At 33.7% G+C, this 25,797-nt stretch overlaps 2 protein-coding genes across 2 annotated transcripts; both read right to left on the bottom strand.

Annotated features, from left to right (window-relative positions):
• Positions 1–3,795, bottom strand: LOC134712584 (uncharacterized). Its single transcript, XM_063574294.1, has 3 exons — positions 2,771–3,795; positions 1,928–2,558; positions 1–221 (listed from the first exon to the last, which is right to left on the bottom strand). Exons 1-2 carry the CDS (start codon positions 3,570–3,572, stop codon positions 1,951–1,953), a joined length of 1,410 nt encoding a protein of 469 aa, XP_063430364.1. The 5' UTR covers positions 3,573–3,795; the 3' UTR covers positions 1–221; positions 1,928–1,950.
• Positions 3,796–7,329: 3,534 nt separating this feature from the next.
• Positions 7,330–13,820, bottom strand: LOC134712580 (ankyrin repeat domain-containing protein 17-like). The gene is made up of 2 exons (XM_063574288.1): positions 13,679–13,820; positions 7,330–10,823 (listed from the first exon to the last, which is right to left on the bottom strand). The coding sequence occupies exons 1-2, from the start codon at positions 13,684–13,686 to the stop codon at positions 9,020–9,022; spliced, it is 1,812 nt and encodes a 603-aa protein (XP_063430358.1). The 5' UTR covers positions 13,687–13,820; the 3' UTR covers positions 7,330–9,019.
• Between the last annotated feature and the right edge of the window lie 11,977 nt (positions 13,821–25,797).

Here is a 25,797-nt window from a genome sequence, read left to right as displayed (position 1 = left end):
CCGATATCCTGAAAACTGCTAATCGCAATTTCACCAAATGATGCTCCTTTGTTGGAGTCTGGGGTTGATACAGAAGATTTTTTCGATTGTTTATGATGAATGACTGTGCCACAATCCGATGAAGTATTTGTGGAAACCAATTCTGAGTGTTCCACAATGGTGCCACTAATGTCATGTCTGCTTGATCCTGGTCCACCTTTTGCAATATCTTCCCAATCAGACTGAAAGGTGAAAAGCAATAACAATTAATATTTCTCCATTTTACAGAAAATGCATCTACTGCTTCAGCATATTTATCAGGCAAATAAGAGAAATAACGTGGTAATTGATGATTAAATTTAGATGCAAATAAATCCACATCATGTGGTCCAAATAAACAATCAATAATATTAAAAACATCATCATGCAATTTCCACTCAATATCCACATTTATTGATCTTGATAGCCTATCTGCTTCTATATTAGCAACTCCTGGCAAATGACAAGCAGTAACCCAAATTTTCCTTTGTATACACCAAATCCACAATTCCTTTGTCAAATTGTTTAACTTTACAATGCGGCCACCCATTTTATTAATGTAATTCACTGCAACCATGTTATCTAAATACACTTTTACATGAACGTTGTTTCTTGACGAACAAAACCAAATTAAAGCTAAATATGCTGCCTTAAGCTCTAGAAAATTAATATGGTTTTTCTGTTCTTCATTTGACCAAAACCCTTTGGTTTTGAACAATGTATCTTGCACAACTGCACCCCAACCAGTGTTTGAACTATCAGTGTTAAGAATAAATTGCGGATCTGTTAAAGTCATTGGCTTGAAACTACTATTTATATTATTAACCCACCAATTTAAATCTGAAATATTTCCATCTGACAATGTCATTTTTGCATCAAAATTTCCATAATTTTGTTTTAACAATAAATCTTTTGTAATTTCTAAAGACTTTATGTATAATGGTGCATACTGTACACCTGGTTCCGTTGCTACTAATTTTCCAATAACTTGTGCAAACTCTCTTATCGTAATCTCTTTCTTGAGAATTAACCGACTACATAATTTAATTATATTGTCTGCCTTTTCTGTTGTTACTCTAATACACATTGTTATTGAATTAATTACAAAACCCAAAAATACAATAATTTGAGTAGGTTGAAGTACAGATTTATCTGGGTGTATGGTAAACCCAAGATGATCTAATAATTGTACTGTGTCAATTATATTACTTTGACATCCAGAAAAGGTTTTGCTCACAAGTAAACTATCATCAATATATGGTGTGTTGCAATGTCCTTTACTTCTCAGTTTGGAAAATACCACTTTTAAAATTTTTGTGAAAATTCGCGGTGCTGTTGTTAATCCATTTGGCAAACAAGTGTATTCATACAGAACTTCATTCCAATAAAATCTAAGATATTTCCTATCTTTTTCATTGATGCTAACAGAATAATATGCATCTTTTAAATCAACAGAACCAAACCAGCAATCTTGTGTAATATTTGTTATTGCTGTTTTAAAAGTTTCCATTTTAAAATGTATTTGTTCAATATCAAGGTTTAACTGCTTTAAATTTAAAATTACTCGATAAGTACCATCTTTTTTGGGTCTCACAAAAATATTTGAAACATACTGATCCTTAATTGGAGTAACAGGTTGAATAATTGTTTTTGAAATAAACTTATCTATTTCAGTTTGTACATATTCATTTTCTTCACTGCTGAATACAAGTGGGTATGGCATAATAAGCTGTGTAGGAATGTTTTCAAATTCTAACTGATAACCTTTAATAATATTTAAAATCCAATAGTCTGATGTTAATTCCTTCCATCGATGAAAAAACTTTGAAATTTTCCCCCCAATAAAATTATTAGGAAGATTTTGAATTTGTAATGCAGTTAAATCAATCAAGTGATCATTTGTACTTACACCACTTTCAGAAATAACATGATCTACTTTTTGTCTTTGTTTTTCTTCTTGTTGAAGGTCTTGCTGCGGTCTAAAAAACCATCATCATCATATTTTCTCGTTCTTTTGATTGGTTTTCCTCCATCAATTTGGCGTTTCCTTTTCCCAAACTTATGAGGAAATCCACGCCCTCCATGGCCATGATGGCTACGTCCCCTGTTAGAAGACTGATATGAGTTCTTGGGATTATCATATGTATAATTATGGTCCTTCCCAACTTTTTTGCACACACTATGCTCTGCATCTAGTTCTTTGATTTTTTCCTTAATATCATCCCCAAACAGCATGTCAGTGACTGGTGTGGTATCATCACATAGACCTTTATACTGGGGTTGAATGTCGTCTTTGATGAAACTCCTTCGCCTGAAGGTTATTTCACTATAACAAGCTTGAAATAGCTGGTACGTATCTCTGCACGTGACTGCATATGCTTGCAGTTCCTCTCTGGACATTCCTTCTTTCTTTGAAGATTTTTCCACAAACATATCCATCATATACATCAATGGACACGCTGTTTTAGACAAGAGATTCTGTAATCGTTGTAATTTTATATCCACATCTTTATTTCGTACTGACATTTGTTTCCAAATACCTACAATTATAATATAAATTTAGTAAATATATTCACTAAAATTATAGTGTGTATGTAAATGATTTTTACACAATATTCATACGTGTACACATTTCACATATTATTGCGAGTTTTTAATCAATTATAAAACTATATTATTTATAATAAATTGATTTGCACACTTGATTTTTCAAAAAATATGAATTTTATTAAATTGCATTTAAAATCCTCACCTATGTTGACTCGTGGAACTTTTAGACTGCTCACATTGGCAGGCTTATCATATTTCTTTGTGAGGTCTTTGTATTTTTCCTCATTGACTCGTGTCCTCAGTCCCTGGTTCATGTATGAGGCTAAACCAGGATTAATTTTTGGACCAGTCTTTTCGTCTGAACTAATGAAGTCTTTCATGGATTCCAAGACATTTTCATTTTCTGCCTTTTCAACATCCACTTCATTCTCAGAACATGCTTCATCATCGCTATCGTAACTTTCGTCACTCGAAATATCTGAATATAATTCAGACGGTGCAGATATGTTTTTAGTTTGGTTATTGTTCATATCATTATCAAACAAACTGTCCAATTGCGATTGGTAATCATCCTTTTTAGGTTTATTTTTAACGACCTTTCTTGGTCCGGCCATTGTTGCCGATTGTCTAGGGTTTACCTTTGTTGAACTTTGTATTGGATCAGTTTTAGAATTCTGATTTTTCATCAAAGTTTGGATATACAATTGATTTTGCAGTAGCATATTGTAAATATCAGGTATGACCACTTCCGGAGTGTGAGTGGCAGGAGCATTGCTTATGGCTCCGCCTCCAACATTAATGTTTTCAATGCTTGCTTGAAACCCACTGATATTGTTATCATAACCTGGCGAAATAAGTTGCCTGTGGTCATTCATAATGCTAAAAATATTGTCACTTTTGGAACTAGTCTTGGCCGTGCCAGACAGTTCCGATACCGAGTCAATGCTCGAATGTTCAGCCATTTCATTAACAAATGTTTGCTGACAACGTGACAAATTATCCATCACCAACTACATCGTTAGAATATTAATCCATCCAAAAACTATATCAAATCGTAAAGTTTGTATTCCAAATGTCACAATTATATTAAATTCCAGTTCAAAACAATTAAGATATCCATTATTTTCAAATAAATATAAGAGGGATAAATTCCATGACTTGACCTCATACGACCAAATACGCTAGTGACCTCTACGATCTGCGTGCGCATCTCATGGTACTCTCAGCATATAGGTTCAATAAAATACGATTCAAGTGATGCATTTGAATGTTACGGAGTAATGGATGTTTAAAATGTACCATACCAGCTTACGTAGAGCAAGGATGAGTATTGGCACCATGCCTGTAATCCAATTCACTTGGTTTATCAATAAAATGTTTTTAAATGAAAGTTTTGTTTTCTTATGTTGATAATTACCATACATGTTAACTTTGATAATTCCAATCCTACCTTAGAGTATTGGAGAGACATAGATTATTTTGGTCTACAAGAGGTCCCGTTTTCATGATAGAAAATATCAAACATTATCTTGCCATAAAAACAAGTTCACAAACCATCATTTTTGTCTGAAAATCAGGAATATTCTCAGTTGTTATCAAATTTTTCGGGGCGTTTGTTTTGTTGCACATCAGATTTATTTTGTTTTACTCTTACAGTTGATGTGTTTCCCACGTTTTCAGTTTGTTACCCGGATTTGTTTTCTCTCGATCGATTTATGACTTTAAACAGCGGTATACCACTGTTGCCTTTATTCCTTATTAGGATTAACTCGTGGTCATGGTGATGCACTTTGCATTAACATTCCTTACGAATACATGCATTGCTAGTAAGTAGATATAAATAACGAAAATCATAGTCTTCTACTTAAGAGAGAGGCATCGGTGGCCAAGTGTACTAAGTAGTTTTAACTACTGCAATCACTATCCAGTCACCACTGGTTCCGTTCGTGTGGGTTACTTGACTCAAATCTTAATTGACTAGATTGCAAGTTTTCCTATCAAAGGTTGGCGGTTTTCTCCGTGCACTCCGGTTTCTTGCACCAATAAAAACTGGCCGCCACGAAACAGCCCCAAAATGGCGCTTGAAAGAGGCGTTAAAACACCAACAATCAATCTACTTATAGGCTCTATGTGGTTGTTTATCTAGGTAGTTAAACTACTGTTTCACTAGTCTGTCAACACATGGATACTAAGATTCTCTGTTTTCCTACCAAAGGTGAATGCATGGTTCTCTTTTGGCACTCTGGCTTTAAGGCTTTATCCACTTTTAAACAAGTACACCATACAACAATTCAATATACTAAACATAGTTGACCTATTGTGTATAGCACCAAGAAAACAAAACATTAACCAACGAACCATGAAAATGAGATCAAGCTCAAATGAACCATACCTAGCAGATATGTACAATTTATCACACATATAGTTCACCTATTGCTTATAGTTTAAAAGACCCCAGACTGAAACACATAAACTTATAATGCTCAGCAATAAACTATGAAAATGAGGTCAAGGTTAAATGAAACCTGCGAGACTGACCCATTAAATATTTCCGTACATTCAATACAGTTGACCTATTACATATTGTATTTATAGACAAACAGACAAAATAACTGACCACCGAACCATGAAAATGAGGTTACGGTCAGACGATACCTGCCATTTGAACATGTGCCCCTTGCAATCATTCCATACACCAAATGTAGAAGACCGATTTCATACAGTATAAGAAAAACAGACCAAATCAAAAACTTTACTTTAACCACTGGACCATGAAAATGTCAAGGTATAATGATACCTGCCAGTTGGACATGTGCTCCTTAAAATCATTCCATACACCAAATATAGAAGACATATTGCATACAGTATAAGAAATCCAGACGTCAAAACAAAAACTTTACTATAACCACTGCACCATGAAAACGAGGTCAAGGTCAGATGGCATCTGCCAGTTGGACAAGTACACCTAACAATATTTCCATACGCCGAATATACTAGACCTATTGCTTATCTGAGATATGGACCGGATCACCAAAACTTAACCTTGTTCACTTATCCATGAAATGAGGTCAAGGTCAAGTGAAAACTGTATGAAGGGCGTGAAAACCTTGCAAGTTGTGCACATTACCAAATATCGTTATCCTACCGGTATTATAATCATAATAAAAAAAAATCCAAGTAGTCGCTGAACCATGAAAATGAGGGCAAGGACAATTGACATATGAAAGATAAAATTTGTAACATAAAGCATCTATATACAAGGTATGAAGCATCCAGTTCTTCCACTTTCTAACATGTCTAAACTATAATTTAAAGCTTTTAAGAAGTTACCTTGCGCCGACGCCGAATCACTTTCCCTGTGACGAGCGTTCTGCGACAAAAGTCGGACTGTCACGAAATGATACAAAAGTGTTTAAAGAATCAATCAATCTTCTACCATTTAGTGACCACCTTCAACAAATTAAAGATTTTGTCGTAGGAAGACTTATTTAAACAAGACATGGATATATATAAAATTAAAAATAGAGGAAAAATTAAAATTACAGATGAACGATTTGTTTGATATGTGTTCCGGTTGATAATTGTTTTCAAGAGTGGAAGAAAGATTCTTATCAGTACTGATTTTCGAGATGGAATTTGGAAACATCGGATTTGAATTCCTTGTTTTTTTTTGTTTTTTTGTGGGTTTTTTTTTAGAAATCATTGATTAATCATAGACAATGCAAACTTTTCGCGTTCTACTTTGTATAGCATTTTCAATAGTGAATCTTTTCTTCTTTGCTATTTGATCTTCTATTTGTATTTATAGTTGTTAATACTTAAGCTGGTACAAAGTTGTACAATGTGAGTAAGTAGTCCTGTACATAAAATTGAGAAAGGAAACGGCGAATGTGTCAAAGCGAAAACAACCCGACCACAGAGCAGACAGCAGAAGGCCACCAATTGACATGCATAGATCTGCATACATTACTCAACTTTTTACCTGCTGTGTGTGCTATGCTTGGAGTTTGGTTCTTGGTTATTTCTTGTAATATTGATGATCATTTTAGCAATTTACTATTTTAAGTTAGCTCATATAGTTTTTTAAAACAATGACAAGTCTAGAAAAAAGATAATAAGTGAAAAACAAAATCAACATTTCAGGGGCAGTAACTCCAAAACAGAAGAGCTGATTATTTTGTCCACATGTAAAAGAGTACAGATAGAACTAAATGTGTTGATCATCTTTTCCTCGTCTGTTTTCTCTAAATGCTTTAGTTAAATATGAGCCAAAACTGTGGTTTAATCCCTAGTTATATGTAGGTCACGGCGTATATGTAGTTAGCATGGCGTATATGTAGTTAGCATCCTTTAGATGAAGGCATAAGGATCTTATCTTGTCAGTTTTTTCCTCAACTTTCTGTTGATTCAGAACAACACAGTAGCATATATCGCTTTATATGAGCTTATTCAAACAAGAAACATTAGTATCAATTGTATTTATTACCGTCTTTTTTTAGTGATATTGCACGTGAAAAACAAGATACAAATATGATTTTGTCCAAAATATGGAATAAATGAAAGAAGACGAGTCATTAACAAAAGTTAAACTAAGGGGAGATTGAGAGACTTTCCAAAATGAGAAAGAATTTGCCACTTTATGATATATATTGGAACTATAAGTATCTTTTTTAATGTCAGTTTCTAGGAGTAGAATGTATAAAGAGGTTTCCAGACTTGAAAGTTAGTCAACGTTTATTTTCCACCACTGAATGAAAAGTAAACATTTCATCACCTTTATTTGATTATCATATAACACGTACAGCATTAAAAGATATGTTCAATTTAAAATTTCAAAAGGTTATAAACTGCAAAAAAGCTTAACAAAGTAAATATATCAGTAACAATAATATTTGCAGACATCTAAAAATTGGTACATGCTAGTATGGTAAAGCCACATTTGTAACAACAGCTGTTTATGATTAAAACATTGAAAATTCAAATATATTAGAAAAACATGCAATATGAAGTTGGACAGGTGCCCCTGTTCTTAAAAGTTTTTTTGTGAGAAAAATCTGTTAAACTTTTAACCTCAATATATTTTTAAGTCACAACATTGAAATATTAAAAACATCTCTGAAGTATGAAGGAAAATATCAGTATACTGTTCCCACAGCTCCCTTTTTTATTCCTAAACAATAACAGTTTATTTCTCCAATTAACGACGACCAGGGTTGCGATAAGGCTACATAGGGCTACGTAGGTTTATGTCTATTGAACGTGTAGCTAGCCTAGCTGCTACATAGATATTGATAGCTGCTAGGCTAGCTTCTCGTTCAGTTGACAAAAATATACGTAGCACTACATAGCCGCTACGATATAGAACGCAACACTGCTTAAATGTGGAATTGTGATAGTTCGAATATAAAAATTAGAAATTTGCTATATGATCGATACGGGACTTGTCTATCATTTATTGGTCCCATTTATGCAAGTATATGATACACTGATACTGCAAATGTAAGAAATTTTAGTTCTCTTTTAGAAAATAGTGTAGAACTGTGATAAAACGGAATTTTATCTAGCTCCATCCAAAATAATCAATAAGAGCGCTTCTCTCAAATTGGCAACAACTATCCCAAATTAGTTTATCAGATTTGAAAAATTGTTATTCAATGATGTTGCCAACCAAGCAACATAGTCACAGTAACTTAAATAAAATAAAAAAAATACAATGGTAGTATATATAGTCGCCAAAGATGTCTAAAAAAAAACCCGATAATTGGTGTATATAATTGTAAAAATATGTTTATTTTGTCCTAAGTGACATACTTTTGACCTACTAGCTGCCACTGGAATAAAAGAGAATTTTAAATACTTACATATTTTAACCCATCCTTATCTTAAGCACACAGCTTCGTATATATTCAGTCGTTTAATAGGTACTTATATTATTGTAAGATATATGCTAGCCTTTTGGTACGCTAAACTGCTATCTTTTTGACGATTGAGCTTTTTGTAATTTGAGCAGTTTAAGACTAATGACACCGATGATGATGTTCACTGATGTAGGGGAGCTTTTAATTTGCAAGTGTGTATTTTGTCCGACTATATATTCTTTTAAATGTTTGCTTATTTCTTTATAATACAAAGTATATTGGAAGAACGCAAACCAAGTTCGTCCAGCTGCGATCGATCGCTTCATGTCGAAAAGGTATTTTCCCGAGTTGTGTTTCTTTTATAAAAATTAAATGCATGACGGTCAGTCATAAAAGCACATGTTATAACGAGTTATTGCGATAAGAAACGAGCAAAGAAAGATCTTAAAAATGCACAGTTTGGATAAGCAAGCTGAAAACTTTTTATAAATCATGTAAAAGTCAAGTTTTTTTTCAAGTATACTGCATGTTTAAGTTTACACATGCATACATACATATACTAACGCGTCTAAGAAAAGTGTTGACTAGTCTAGCTACTCAGTATCCAGTTCCCCAAATAGAATGAAAGTTTTGATTGATGTCGGTAGATTGAGCTTGTCTACTATTTTTGGAAGATTGGTCTGCCTTCCTAAACAACTTCGTATACGATTTCGGCAGTACTCTGTCAATGGACGAGGAACTGCAGCAAGGTTTCTTGTATAATCGACCATGTCCGGTTCTAACGCGGTCATTTTCTCTATGACAGGTAGGTGATTTCTCAAAATGTTTAAAGTTTCTACACAGTAAGCAGCGACTAAATAACGAAGAACCTGTCTTTTCTTTTTGTGGACTGCATGTTCAATAGGATTACATGGCCCACAGTAGCTACTCAGTGTTGAGTGAACATTGTACCTACAGTTTGCATTCAACAACAATTTAACAGATTCAATACTAAAGCCGTCCACAGCAAACCAAAGCGGCAATGTTCCGGCATCATCTTCAATGTCTGGATCAGCACCACGTTCAAGAAGCAAGGCAACAAGCTGTGGACAGTTGTAAAACACAGCTTCATTGAGTGCCGTCATTCCGTGTAAACCTTTAAAGTTCGTATCTGAACCAGCATCAAGTAAAAATCGTGCCGCCTTTATCTGCTTGCCGTTGACGGCTGATATCAATGGCGTTATGCCATCTCGATTTTGAGCATTAACATCAAATCCAGTATCAATCAGTTCCTGGCAGCATTCCATGCTACCCCCTGAAGCTGCGAAATGAAGAAGAGAATTTCCGTTTTTCGGTCGGACAACCAAATCAGCACCATTTGATATGAAGAAGCGGACAATACTGGCCTGGCCTTTAATGGCGGCATTATAGATCGGTGTGCAGCCTAGTGAGTCTTGGGCATCTATGTTTGCCCCGGCCTTCAGTAATACTTTACAACACTGAAGGTTGCCTCTTTCTGCTGCTAGATGGAGGGCTGTTCTCTTGTTGTAGGCAGCCATATTTACATTACATTTTCTATTAACCAAAAGATTTATTATTTCGTCATGACCATTCAGGGATGCCATCATCAATGGTGTAAATTTACGTATATCTTGAGCATCTATTTCTGCTCCTCCATCTAGTAAAAGACTACAGACCTCAACGTCACCATGTTGTGCTGCAAAATGTAGGGCAGTTGCAGCACTATGACTCATTCGATTAACATCGCAGTTGTGACGGAGAAGCAGCCTTAAAACTTCCACAAACCCCTTTTCAGCTGCACATATTAAAGGTGTGTTTCCGAATGTATCTTCTTCCTCGAGATCAGCATTTGCATTTATAAGAAGACGGCAAACTTCCAAGTGACCATTTTCAGTTGCACAATGAAGTGCAGTTCTTTCATGGTAACCTCGACGCCTAACAGATGCGTTTTTCTCGAGTAAGTACTCAACTATTCCCAAATGACCATTTGTTGAGCCTAAAATTAGCGGTGTATCTGCACGTGAGTTACACATGTTTATGTCACACTTTGAATCTATTAGTAGACGGCATATTTCCAAATAACCATCATTTGAAGCATAATGTAACGGACTATTTCCTATGGAACCACCTGCAAGATTGACATCAGCATTCCATCTAATGAGGAGATCGACAGTTGTACTGTGTCCCCCTCTGGATGCTAGAGTTAAAGGTGTATATTCCTCGTTGTTGTGGACATTTGGTGATATTCCAGTCTCTAAAATAGCAACAGCGCAGTCGATGTTACCGCTACCACAAGCGAAAAATAAACCATCTTTTAAATCTGCTTGGCTGTATTGATGTTCTAGAAGAATTGCTCTCAGTAACTGGACATTGTTTCCGGTAATGGAATCAAGGAGGCTAAAAAAGAAAACATCAAAATTGATCAAACATTCAAATGAAAAAGATCAACAAGTTATTTCTAATATATCAGTCCAAAGGATTGTTAATTAGGCGTTATGAATAAATGTAAATAGGAAGATTTGTTTAAATTAACATACTTCTTTCACGCTGAGTACCTTGACAGTATAAATTGCATTTATAATGTTTTGTTTATAGGTCAATTAGTCGCCTATCTACAAAAGTTCAAACTTTTACAGCTTCCCTGAGTTCTTTGAGATTCTGACAACATTTTGATATTCTTTTGAATATTTAACAAAATGATTAAGATTCGAAAAATGACAATCTTATTGACAGCAACCGTTTGCAACAATTCAAGTCACTGGCTCGTTACAAAATTTATACAATATACAGTTAATCTATCATAATTAGTTCTTTTCCAATCTTAGCAATTGTTGATGCATCCTCCGCCGGCGTCGCCGCCGCCGAATATTTTTTTTACATACATTTCGCATTCCTCGTCGCAAGCAAGACACAAACTAGCTAGGCCCTATATGAAAAATTTATTTGTTCAAAACAATATATAAAATGAATAGTCAATAGTTCAAACCAAACCCAAATATATTTCTGAAGTAAAGCATGTATTTCATTACACATGTACACACAATGATTTTTGTTCCGCATGTCCTTCGTTTTTGTTCCGCATGTCCTTCGAATAAACATTAATGATAAGTATTGATGAATAACGTATCGATTTAGGGACTACATCAAAAGTTCAATGAAGGATAAAAAACTTAATTCACATAGTTTTTTCACTGACCCCCACACCCCCTCTTAACTTAATTTGGGAAAAATTGATTGACCAATAGAGATATATTTTAAATCGATTTTAGATTAACAAAACTTGCAGCAATGTTGACCCCCACCCCAAAACTATTTGATTTAAGTTTTTTTTTATCCTACATCGATCTTTTGATGTCGTCCCTTAATGGATCAACTTTAAGATTCTATACCATTCAAATTCTGGACGCTACTCCTAGGACTCATTAACTTTCCGATTTTGAATATCGGTTGAACAAAGATCCATACTGATTTTTGATAAATTTCTTATAAACACTCTGGTGCTATATACACTACAATTTTGTGCCGTATATGAATTTAAAGTCCGGTTACGATTATATGGATATACAAATTAATAAAAAAAAAAAAATACCAGTAATTGTTCCAAAGACGATACCCTGTATTTATAATCAAAACAATCCATAAGTAATGAATCTAGTTACCAACAAATGGAAGTTTTGAACGACCTTGACTGACTATACAGCCCTTGCACGGTCGGGATTAAGTTTTACGATCTCAATGTTACATGCATACATCATTTTTGATTAAGTTGTATTTAATCATTCGGGGAGAGGCATATAACCTCTGCTCTATGCCATTTCTAATTTCATAAGTTTTGTAGTATAGTAAAAAGTAAGTGTGTCTAATCTTATTTTACATATGATATAATAGTGTGTTACACGTATAAGCATGACAAAGATAACATTCTTAATGTAATATATGTCATGTGTTTAACTAGTGTTACATTGTTCACATCATTTGCTTTTTTCAAATGCAACTTAAACCCGAATAGACTTAATAGTAATTCCACCAGAGACAAATATCTCTTTAATTCCACGTAGGACGTCGATGTTCAAAACAAATTGACTTATAAGAATAAAAACTTTAAAATGTGTCAATTTTTTTTTTATCATGTTGAAGATTACCTTTGTACAATGTACCTGCAATAAATTCGCGTCCCCGAAGTCCGGTAATTTCATCTGTTTACGTTAATCAGTATGAGGGACATTCAAGATATCTCAAGTGCAATGAGACAGCAAGCAAACATGACAATACAAGTAGAAAAGACACCATTAATATGATGATCGTATTTTATACTCCACACATCATTAGAAAATGAAACGTCTTTTCTATGTGTTCACATGCAAGCGATGTATTTGATCATTTTCAAAATTGGTAGGATGCCAAGTCTATTTTCAACAATAGCGTATGTCTTACTAACTCTATGTTCATGTAACACATGTAATATAATTAAACAAGTTAAAACTACAATCTTATATATGATCAATTGTATTTCATATGTATTTATAATACGAACATGCCGAAAGTCGATAACCATCACATAACCATTACACTTGAAAGCAAGGTGAAGCAAACGTTCCATCATTTACAAAACAAACAAAAAAGTTCGTTTTCGATGAAAAATGCTGACTAAGAGAAATTCAATGTATATATAAATACAGATACATACGTGTTTGCATTTTACTTTCACTTTCAATTTACTCGAGTTTTAACCAAAACAAATGGGGTCTTTGAAATATGTCCTCATCATTAAACGTTGTATCGTGTAGACGATTAACAGGGGCAAATATTTAGGGGGAGGCGCCGGGGGCCCGCCCCCTTTTTTGTGTGAAAAAAATTGTTGATTATTTACGGAATCACTGAAGTCTAACTGGACCAAACCCCCTCTTAGGCAGTCACTTAGTCTCTTCTAATACAAATTTCTGTATTCGCCACTGGCACTGAATAATCATGTAACACTCATGTTGTCATGGTTGTTTGAAAATGATAAAAAAATAGTTCTGCTACTTAATCACCACTTGTGATCAAAAGAATGTACAAAAGAGAATTTATGCCATATATACAAAAATTAGTTTAGACACTAAACAGTTTATCAATAGCTGGGATTAATACATACTCCTCTGACGGAATGTTTATCGAGGTTCCTGATATTATAATGAGCTATGCTATTACCGAATTACTAAAGGAAATATTTCAGCGGATTTCTATTAACTTAAAAGAAGCAAAAGACTTACCTGGACATTATCAGTCTGTGAACTGAAGCAAATACTCATTCTACAACACTGTCACAGCATAAATCGTTGTTTATCAGTTACAAATTCAACCTGTTTACAACAGAACATATTTACTTCCGGTTGATAAGGGAGGTAACTGCATTTCGCGCCAGAATGTTTAAATTTACATTGCAATACAGATGACATCTTCATCTTAGGGCTAAAGAAGTTAAAACTTAATCGACTGGAAAGAGTGGACACTTTTATTGGATTTATATAAACTGATATAGCTAAAAATATTGATTGTTCCAGGCATACTAGAATCACGTGTACACACCAACCAAGTCATGAAGAATATCATGGTCACGCCCAAGGGTCCGCCACGGTACACAGGATGAGCAAATTTATAGAATTCAATTCAACACCCTTATCATTGTATGGTGCCCAATCGGGGTCATAAATGTCGATTTTAGTGCGGAATATAATCGATTTCAGGCGCGGCCATGATACCTTAAACTTTGCCGGTGATCTTAAATTAATCCGCGGTTAAAGTACTATGAGGGTGGTAAAGGGGGGTACTGAACACGGAAACACGTGAAATAAAAATCGCAAAAACGTAGCACGAAAAATAAAAATCGAGAAAAACGAATCACGAGAAATAAAATAGTAAATATCAAGAAAAAAAGTACCAGCAGTTATTACTCAGCCGTTCTTGGAGATCATGTAGACATTGTTAATGAACATAAAGACCTTGTGGTCACCTTTAATCGTCTGCTGCTTGCATCTTATTTGAAAAAAAAATTATTATGATGGACTTTATTTCATGTATAGCAAACATACACAATAGACAGAACGGTAACAAGTTACATCAATTTCTATTGCTAGTATGTTACACAAGTTTCAAAGGGTACTTTAACTCGCTGAGTTTGCGTTAGTTCCAATTTACTTTTTAATCAAGTGCGGAAAAAGACAAGAACGAGAAATTTGGAGCTCCGACACGAAACACGAAAAATAAAGAAGGGGAAATACGAAGCACGCACATCAAACCAAACACGAGAAAACGAGAAATAAAAAACCAAAACACGAAAACACGTGAAATAAAAAGGCCGAAAACGTTGCACGAAAATAACCCTTTACCACCCTCTACTATATATACCATGGTTATTACGAGTTAACATATTTAAACAAACGAATCCGAAGGATGAGTTTGTTTAAATATTTTAATGAGTAAGACACATGGTATATAAAATTTGTAATATAAATAAAATGATTGACAGCTTCAAGACCTTCAACTAATATTGGAAATTGATCACGTTACAGTTTTATCCAATGAAATGGAAGCTCGCGCAAGTCACTTTTGCGCCTCGTGTATGGTATTCTGTGTATTTCATGTAATAGAACCCCTGAATTTGCAAAAAGGAAAGAAAAGGTCAGATTTTCCCGATTTTTATTTAGTTTTGCGCGCCGTGTATGGTTGTTTGCGCAAGTAACTTCATAATGTCATCAGACTGAGGTAAACAAAAATATCGGATTCCAGCGTCGGACAAGGATTAAATTATTATTCTCATGACGGTAAGAATTGTTTTTTGTTTTGTTTTCAAGTATCTTACAAATTAATCATATTTTACAGAATTTTCATCTCATTGAAAAATGCATATTTATACATTTCTAGTTTTCGTACAAACTGCTTTCTTCCGTAATTTTAATAATTCGATTATTAGATTATTTATTAAAACACAATTTTAATGATAAAAACACTGTACTTAAACAGTAGCGGATCCAGGGAACATAGAAAGTGTACGTTCCCCTAATTGATCGCCAAAAAATTCATGTTTTTTCACAGATATTTGTAGCCGATATTTATTCCTTTTTCTATAGGTATCCCCTTTTTAAAATCGAAATTTAATCGGATCTTCGCAAAGGAAATGATAGTTTCACATTTCATTTTTTCACAACTTAAAGAAGAAACATTTAGTAATTGTTTCCAAAATTAGGGGAATTCGTAACAATCCTATATAGTTTGAAAAAGGTTTCTTAATATTTGGGTACACATAATTTATTGCTTTTTGTTATGAAATGAAAACAAATGAAGATCTTGACCTTTTATTACGTTTAACAGTTTCCTAAATATTTAAGAGGCGGATACATTTAAAAAAAAAAAGGTGGAGCTTCAGCCATGGAATAACATGAACATGAATATGTTATACCATGGCTGAGGCTCCGCCTTTTCCCTTTGAATTCTAGTTGAGTTGCATATTTAATTAGCAAAGTATGGTACAACATTAATTTGCATATAATATACCATGGTTTTCCCTCAACACACTTTTTAAGCAATTTATTTCATAAAAACATCAAAGGAAAAAATCTAATTTATGTTACAACATGCAATACTAAATTAGGGTAGTAATATATGTATTATATGTCTCTGGTACTACTGCGTATCCTAAAATTAATTAAGCATATAATTAAATCAATTTTAGGGTGGACAGAGTGAGACTATAGCTCTTTGAAGTGGCTTCTTAACTGAGAATCATGAATGGCAGATAGAAAGATGGCTTAAGGTGATATTTTCCTTAAATATGGAGATACATAACAATGCAGACCCGTTGAACCGTTTGTCATGCGAACAATGTACTCATTGTGGAAATCCAGATGACGATGACATTCTTGAAGTACTACTAGGAGCTGTTAATGATATAGTATACGATCTCGATCCTATCGATTGGTCTAGAATGATGTATTACATAGCAAAACATGTTTACCCCATGTTTAGAAAATTCAGACATGTATTATTTGAAAACAGGTTTATTTTTTAATTTTGAATAGACTTTGATTGAAAAACATTGTGTTTTTGTTGTGTATACTAGAATATGTGTATTGTGTGTTTATCTAAATGTTGGGTTTTTTGTTTTTGTTTTTGTGTTTTTTTTGTGGTTTTTTTTGTGTTATTTTTTCTCATTGGGTATTTATCTCAAAATGTATGATATTTTGTTTATTGTGTAAATAATTATTAATTTCTTTTTGTATGCAAAATCTTCATATACATGGAGGAAATAAAGATTCATTCATTCATTCATTCATTCATTCATTCATTCATTCATTCATTCATTCATGGTGATATTGAAGACAATTTGGGATCCTAAAAAAGATTTTAGAATATGCTTCAAAGATCGCTCCATTGGGCAAGACAGTACATAAAACTGATAAGTGTCTTAAACTAAAATGGTCTGAATGTTAGCTAGGTTAATTTATAGAAAACTTGTTTAAAGTTTGGAGCAATAGATCTGTATGAACTCACGGAGGAATCTCGAGTTTAATAAAGAAATAATCTAATTAGCAATTTTGCCTTTCTTTATATTTGATATGTTTTATTTAACAGTGAACTGTTCTAAAAAGATATATCTGTTTGGATTCCCTTGATAGAAATGGGATACTTGTGGTGTATAAATTAATGACGCGGTCACACCAAATCCCAATAAAACGTGACAAAACCCATATAAATGGATCTAATCCTTTATTTGCTTCGCTAGCGGAGGAGTCCGAATTGGGAATCAAGCCCAGTGATTGAAACACGTTGTATAATTTGAACATTTTAAAAACCTTAATCTTATCTATGAAAGATTTCTCAACAATGTTTTATAGTATTTTTAGCTCACCTGGCCCAAAGGGCCGAGTGAGCTTTTCTCATTACTTGGAGTCCGTCGTCGTTAACTTTTACAAAAATCTTATCTGAAACTACTGGGTCAAATTTAACCAAACTTGGTCACAATCATCATTGTGGTATCTTGTTTATAAATGTGTCCGGTGACCCGGCCAACCAACCAAGATGGCCACCATGGCTAAACATAGAAGGGGGGTAGAACATAGGGGTAAAATCTAGGTTTTGACTTACAACTCAGAAACCCAAGCCTTTCAGAGTCGAATGAATCTGTCACGGAGTTTAATTGTTTATCAGGTCAAGATATATCTTCCCTGAAATTTTCAGATGAATCAGACAACCGGTTGTTGGATTGCTACCCCTGAATTGGTAATTTTAAGGAAATTTTGCTGTTTTTGGTTTTTATCTTGAATATTATTATAGATAGATATAAACTGTAAACAGCAATAATGACCAGCAAAGTAAGATCTACAAAAGAGTCAACATGACCAAAATGGGTAGTTAACCCCTTAAAGAGTTATTGCCATTTAAAGTCATTTTTTACCAATTTTTCTTTTACAAAAATCTTCTCCTCTGAAACTACTGGGTCAAATTTGCCACAATCATTATTAGGGTATCTAGTTTAAAAATTTGTCCGGTGACCAGGCCAACCATGCAAGATGGCCGCCATGGCTAAAAATAGAACATGGGGTGAAATCTAGATTTTGGCATATAACTCTGAAACCAAAGCATTTAGAGCACATCTGACAAGGGGTTAAATTGTTAATCAAGTCAATATCTTTCTGCCCTGAAAGTTTCAGATGAATTGGACAACTGGTTGTTGGGTTGCTGCCCCCAAATTGGTATTTTTAAAGAAATTTTGCCGTTTTTGGTTCATCTTCGCTAGCCAAGGGTTGCGATCCACTCCCGTGAAGAGAGCGGGTGTGGATCGTAACCCTTGGCTAGCGAAAGTTTTTGGTTATTATCTTGAATAATGTTATAAATAAAGATACACTGTAAACAGCAATAATTATGTTCATTAAAGTAAGATCTAAAAATAAGTTAGCATGACCAAAATAGGGTTACTTTCTGAAAAGTTTCATAAAAGTACTATAAGGGGGTTAAGAACAGATACCGATAGGAGGTGAAATATATATAACAAGGTCCATGCAAACCTAAAGTATCCACAAAAAGCTTTCGGATAAAGAGATGAAATAGGAGGTGACCAGATACAGAGGTGTACTATAGCGTGAACATATAACAAGGTTCATGTCAACTTAAAGTATCCACAAATATCTTTCAGATAAAGAGATAAAATAGGAGGTAAACAGATACAGAGGTGAACTATTGCGTGAACATATAACAAAGTTCATGTCAACTTGAGTATACCACAAAAAAGCTTTCAGATAAAGAGATAAAATAGGAGGTAAACAGATACAGAGGTGTTTTATAGCGTTCATGTCAACCTTGAGTAAACCACAAAAAACTTTCAGATGAAGAGATGTAATAAAGAGATGAACGGTTACAGAGGTGAACTATAGCGTGATCATATAAGACAGTTCATGTCAACTTGAGTATACCACAAAAAGCTTTCAGATAAAGAGATGAAATAGGAGGAAAGGAGTTACAGAGATGTACTATAGCGTGAATATATAACAAGGTTCATGTCAACCTTGAGTATACCATACATAACATTCAGATAAAGAGATGAAATAGAAGGTGCATACGTCCACCAATCCATGTGCGAAGGATTTTTAGGAAAGACTACAAAATTATGTCAATCATATCAAGTCAGAACAGTCGCGGATACAAAAGAAGAACATAATGACAATCAAACGGACCGTAATTTCAAATACATATAAAACTGCCTTCCTTAGATATAGGAAGATGTGGTGTGAGTTCCAATGAGACAACTCTCCATCCAAATAACAATTTAAAAAGTAAACCATTATAGGTTAAAGTACGGCCTTCAACACGGAGCCTTGGCTCACACCGAACAACAAGCTATAAAGGGCCCCAAAATTACTAGTGTAAAACCATTCAAACGGGAAAACCAACGGTCTAATCTATATAAACAAAACGAGAAACGAGAAACACGTATATATTACATAAACAAACGACAACTACTGTACATCAGATTCCTGACTTAGGACAGATGCAAACATTTGCAGCGGGATTAAACGTTTAAATGGATCCAAACCTACTCCCTTTTTCTGTAACAATAGCATAACATCACAACATATCAAAATCTGGATTTTAATGATGATAAAATTGAGAATGGAATTTGGAACTGGAATGGGGAATATTTCTTGACGTCAAAAATTACAACATGTGTATAATTAAAGTTTGTCACAATTTACTGCTTAAATGGACATTTTTATGAGGGGGCAAGGGGGTCACCCATAACAGCAAATCAGTGATTTGTGAAAAACAGATAACAAGGAATTGAAAAGGGATAATAACAGTAAATGAAATATAAAAATAAATCTGTCCAGGACCAATCCAGTAGATGACTCGTAGATCTTATTATATAACTTGTGGTATGGACCTAGAACATTGTAATTTGTGTAAACAAAACGTTTCGGCCGTTGAGCTGTTGAGGCAGTTCTGCCTTGGTTGATTTTTTCCCGTAGCTTGTACGATAAGTTATAGTATGCATGTTGAATTTTTCTGAACGAAATTACTAGTTTCTGTTTTTGTTAAAGGGATATTTTTAATCTAGTACTAGGGCATTTTAGGGATAAATTTTTAATGATTTAGTTTTTTTTATTTAATTTTTGAAAATAGTGCACCCAGTGACACTTTATTTTCAATCTGATGTTTAGATTTTTTTTCTGATAAGCAATATATATACTTGACAAGTATTAAAAAAATTGTAAGGGTTCCACGGAACCTGGTGTGTCGCCTACTTTTGCTGTATATCGCAGACTCGACAAAAGTGAGGAAAACAATCAATAAAAATATTCCTCTAGATACTATCTTTTGATTGTAAGAAGCTTCTGTCCAAGTTTTGTAAAAATCCAGGGAAGTTATTGAATCTAATAATTGTTTTAAAAACTTTAACTGCAGACTGTATGTAATGTTAACTGGAAGAAAATCTAAGTCCATTTAACTCCATGTATTTGATCATACAATTAAACCCATTCTTTTGTATAGTTCGGAAATTTGGGGCTTTTTTAATCCTTTCAAAAAAAATTAAACTCTCAGACTTATACAGTTGATCAAGCTTATCCTAAACTTTTTTCAGATAGATTACATATGAAATTTTGTAAATTATTACTAGGTGTGGGGAAAAGAGCAACAAACCTTGCCACTCTTTCAGAACTTGGGAGATTTCCTTTACATTTTGATATCACCAAATCTATGATCAGATACTGGCACCGGCTTGAAAATTTGGGTTCATCCTTTCCCTTACTAAAAGATGCATATTTAGAGTCAAAGCTATTATTTGAATCAAAAATTCCCTCTTGGTATGGATCTTTAAACTATTTGCAAAAAAAAATTAATGGGGTTGACAGTCTAACCTTTGCAAGCAACTTTAGATTCAAAATTTTAATTAAAAAGTTTTTGTATGAGCACTATGAAATACAATGGAGAAACCAAATGCACAATTGTGCTGATGGGAAGCTTTGTAGCTATAGCACTTTTAAGACTCATTTTGGTCTTGAAAGATACCTTACTATATTACAATCACCTGAGCAGAGGAGAAATTTCACTCGATTGCGTATTTCTTCTCACAGACTAAGAATTGAACAAGGTCGCTATCAGGGTACTCTCCGACAAGACAGAATATGTCTCAGGTGCACCTCAAATGAAGTTGATGATGAAAAACATTTTTTATTCTCATGTACATCATCACAAGATAAGAGAAATTATTTGAATTCCACTATTGACTTACTATGCCCAAACTTTAAGCATTTGATTCCTAGTCAAAAACTGATATGGCTTCTTAATGTAGAGAATCTTGATATTTTGATATCTGTCTGTGAGTTATTGATGAAGATATAATATAACTTTAAAGATAAATATTTAATCAGGCTTTCTGCACTAGGCACAAGGTTGGCATGGTGGGGTACAGGACACATCGTACAAGTTCTATTACCTTCTTGTTTGCGATATTATTATTTTTTTTATTAAACTGGTAATATTTTATCTTTTTTGTAATTTGTGCACTTTGGCATGTCAATTAGCATTGTCCCTTGGTGCCTCTTGCAGTTGTGTCACTTTAAATAGTACTGACTCCTCTGCACCAGGCACGAGGATGACATACCATTTATGTGCAACTTCTTACAATATCTTACCATATCATTAATGTCCCGAAACACATTTTAATATGCACCCTCCATGCCATATAGCACCGTCCCTAGGTGCCTCTTGCAGTTCAGCTAGATATATTTAGACTACTCGCAGTATTCTTTTTTGTTACTTTCCAGAGGTGTGCCTGAGACAAAGGTTTTATATATATACTAATATGTGATAACTGTTGTTTCTTATTTGTGTTTGTAACTTGTGTTGTTTATTATATTTGTAAAAGAATATTATATTACAATGATATTATATTATGCTCCTTGTGAGCCCATTTTATGGAAATAAAGCATCTTCTTCTTCTTCTTCTTCTTCTATACGTAAAATACGGAAAAAAATAAATTTACTTCTGGATACTACCTTATGACCATAAACAAGCTTCTGTCCAAGTTTGATACAAACCCAGGATAGTTTAAGAAAGTTATTAAGATTTTTAAAACTTTAACCACAGAGTGAATGTAATGTTTCCCCACAGAAAAAACTAAGTCCATTTAAAAGTAAAATACGGAAAAAAAGATTTTTTTTTTTTACAAAATTTACTTCTGGATATTATCTTATGATCATAAACAAGCTTCTTTCCAAGCTTGGTAGAAATCCAGAAAGTTATTAAAATTTCAAAAACTTTAACCACAGAGTGAATATTTGTGGACGCCGCCGCCGCCGACGACGACGGAATGTAGGATCGCTTAGTCTCGCTTTTTCGACTAAAGTCGAAGGGTCGACAAAAAAACATAGATGCACAATATTTTTTTTATTTATTGACTTCATGATAAAACTTACTTATAAAATACAAAAATACCCAGATCAGTGGAGACAGGACATGTAACTGAAACACACATGCCAGTTATAGTTATTCTGATATAATAGAAATTGACTTAAGTGACAATTGTGATAGTATAATATAAATTGAACAGTGTGAAAATTTGGATGACACCAAGTGAAACACCAATCATGGATCTTATGTGAAATTATAGAATATGGAAAATTTGGGTACAGCATTGGAGAAGCTGTAGGATTTTAAAAAGGGTATTTGTCGAAAAATTAAACTGAAGACACATCTGTATTTGCATCAATGGTTTCTGAGCTTCAATTTTCGCCATGTGAAGCAGTTAAAAAAGCTTTTAAAAATATGGTGGTCAGGGCTCTCTTTCATGTACATGAAAAGAGAGGGAGTTGCACTTATAATATAAATGCTAAAAGAAAAAGATGTTGTATAATTCCCAAAGCCATAATTCAAACCCACACCACTTAGTAATGTAAAACAATTCAAAGGAGAAAACCAACTGTCTAATTTATCCAGAAAATAGTGAACAAGAAACTTAGTAACACAGTAACAAACTACAACCACTGAATCCAGGCTCCTGACTTGGAAATATGCACATACAGAATGTGACTGCGTCAACTTTAGCATGCTAGTTGGTGTCCAATCCTCCCCTAATCAGTGACAGTGGTGTAATAGTACAACATAACGATAATTATGTGGTCATTGAATAAAAAATCTATACTCCTAGTATAAGTTATTGTACAAGTAATAAGTGAATTATCATTTGTACAAAATGCTACATGTTCACAGACAATGAAATTTATTACAAAAGATAATAATAATAATATATACTGGAATGGTCCTGGCTCCAATTGATTTTATATGTTTATGTGATGTATGTTACTGAAATTCTTCTGCAAATACAGGGCCACCCGATATCACCAGTAGAAAGACCCCAATAGATATACATTGTATTAAGAAGATGTGGTTAGCGTGCCAATGAGACTATTATCCATTCAAATCACAATTTTCAATTATCTTCGATTTCTACGGAAGATTGGCTGTCAAAATGCTAACATTCCTATTTTCAATAACAGTTAACAGCAAATGGATTCTCACAATAACAGATAACAAAATAGAAAATAGTCCTATAACAGCTTACAAAGAATTAGACAATAACAGCTAACAGTAAATATATTTTTTGAATAAAAGATAACAAAGAACTAAAATGACCCATAACAGCATAACAGTTAAACCCCTTGCCCCCCTCTTTTGTGTCAGCTTATGTTTGTCTAACTAAAAAAAGAGCTTAAACACTGACCTAAAAAAACAGTCATTTGGGTGTGGGCATATTTTCTTTTAAATATATACAATATTCTAAATCTATGAGAGCATTTGAATTTAGTGTTGAATTAGGACAGGATTAAATGGATTAACCTGGATAAATGTAATGAGATTAATTTGTCAAATACTACTACGTACCATACTTAATCGTGTTAAAATTCTCAATCAGATCTACAAAATGGCTGCAGTATCAGATCACTGGACACAGTTTTAATAAACCAATACAAGATGGAAAATATTTAGGTGGACCAATAGATGGAACCCCGCCTACAAGCATTTATATGAGGTATCTATAGCAGCATAACATATGGGGTAGTGGACAAACTTTTAAAATTATTTCAAAGCCTAGTTTATACTTTTTGTGCAACTTCACATTTGGTACAAATCTCTGAAAGAGTTGGTTAACATGCCTTTTTACATGTCAATTTTTCAAATGTTTACATTACATACTATAATTAAGCTAGTATATAGTTATATTCTGTTTTGTTTTGTGAGTATATTTATCTGTCTATCATAATATTAACAAAGAGAGGCAAAATATACAAGAGGGACATTCAAAATTATAAAACGAAAAATACACTGGTTAAAATAAATGGTTTACTTTTATAAACTGTTATTTGGATGGCGGCCGAGCTGTCTCATTGACACGCATACCACATCTTCCTATATATATTGACAACACCATAGTTAAAAAAGAAAAAGACAAATAAAAATACACAAACACAATAAAGAAAACGAAATACTGAGCAACACAGATCCTATCAAAAACTGGTGGTGATCTCAGGTGCCCAGAAGGGTAAGCAAATCCTACCCACATGCGACACCCGTCGTGTTGTTCATGTTAGTATACAAATCATGTACTAAGTCTAATTCAGAAGGTCACAATCGGGAAAAGGGGACGGGATTATAGTCATGAACAAAATTTAGAACATATCCGCTATCATCTGTGAAACGGATTGTCCATGACGGTAAAGCAATCTCCTTGCAAGTAGATGTACAGTTTGCAGTTTCAGCTAGCTTGTGTTTGGTGTGATGGACCTACTAGGTTTAATTTGCATTTGAGAATAAAATCTTTAAAGATTGGTTTCTTTTGAAATATTCAACATTTAAAGAAATAAATAACAGAAATAACCGAAAATAAATAGGATTCTAATGAAAACTAATGTGTATTCCTTTTATAGGCATTGGGCATAGACCCCCTTTTCTTATTTCTTTTATTTTTGTTTAGTTATATTTAATTGGTGACTTATCTTTAGTATTTTCACTTATTTTGTTCTTTTTCAAGTGATAGTACACTTACAGTTAGTTGACCTCGTTCTCCTCTTTTCATATAGATTGAAAAATATTTACTAACAAAAATTGATACAAATAGAAATGGAATTGAAAGAAAAAAGAAACTGTTCCGTAAACGCTATAGGTGGCTATTGAAAATTTGAAAAATCATCCATTTTATCATTATTCTTCAATTACTATATTGCAGCTTTGTCTGTTGAAGAAGATGTATTAAAAAGTGTAAATAATGGGGGACACTCAAAATTTACCGACTCTTCAAGACAAGAGACTTACATATATGTCCAAGATAACTCGCAGAACAAGAAAACTTACTCAGATTGAAAATGATATGTTGTCCCGAAAGAACGATGTTTATTCCAAATGTCTTGGTAAGGAAAAACAAAATTTGAACTATAGGACTTGGCAACGAGCTAAACCATTTCGAGAATCGCTTCTTCAGTCTCGTAGTATACAGAAATGTATGAAAAAACACAAAATATGTGACTGCTTTATAAATACACCAGAATATAATTATGGGATGTATGGCGGACTCCGTCTGCGGTCACTGAGACATGAAATAGAACAAACAATTAAAGAAGCACACCCAAGAATTCGGCGTCAGCGTAACGTGCAAAAATTACTTGCTGACGGAAAGGAAGACGGAAGACTAGTAGATTATGATAAAGTTCAGAAGACACTTGACAACATAATAAATAGACAATATCAAACAAATCTTTTTGGTTTGACGTGGAGCCCAACAGGATATGATTTTAAGGGAAACAACACCGGTCTTCGTTTACCACCATTAAAAATGTCAAG

Source organism: Mytilus trossulus, chromosome 3 (genome assembly GCF_036588685.1).
Source record: "Mytilus trossulus isolate FHL-02 chromosome 3, PNRI_Mtr1.1.1.hap1, whole genome shotgun sequence".
NCBI classification, from domain to species: Eukaryota; Metazoa; Mollusca; class Bivalvia; order Mytilida; family Mytilidae; genus Mytilus; species Mytilus trossulus.
This window is presented reverse-complemented; position numbering and strand designations above follow the sequence as displayed.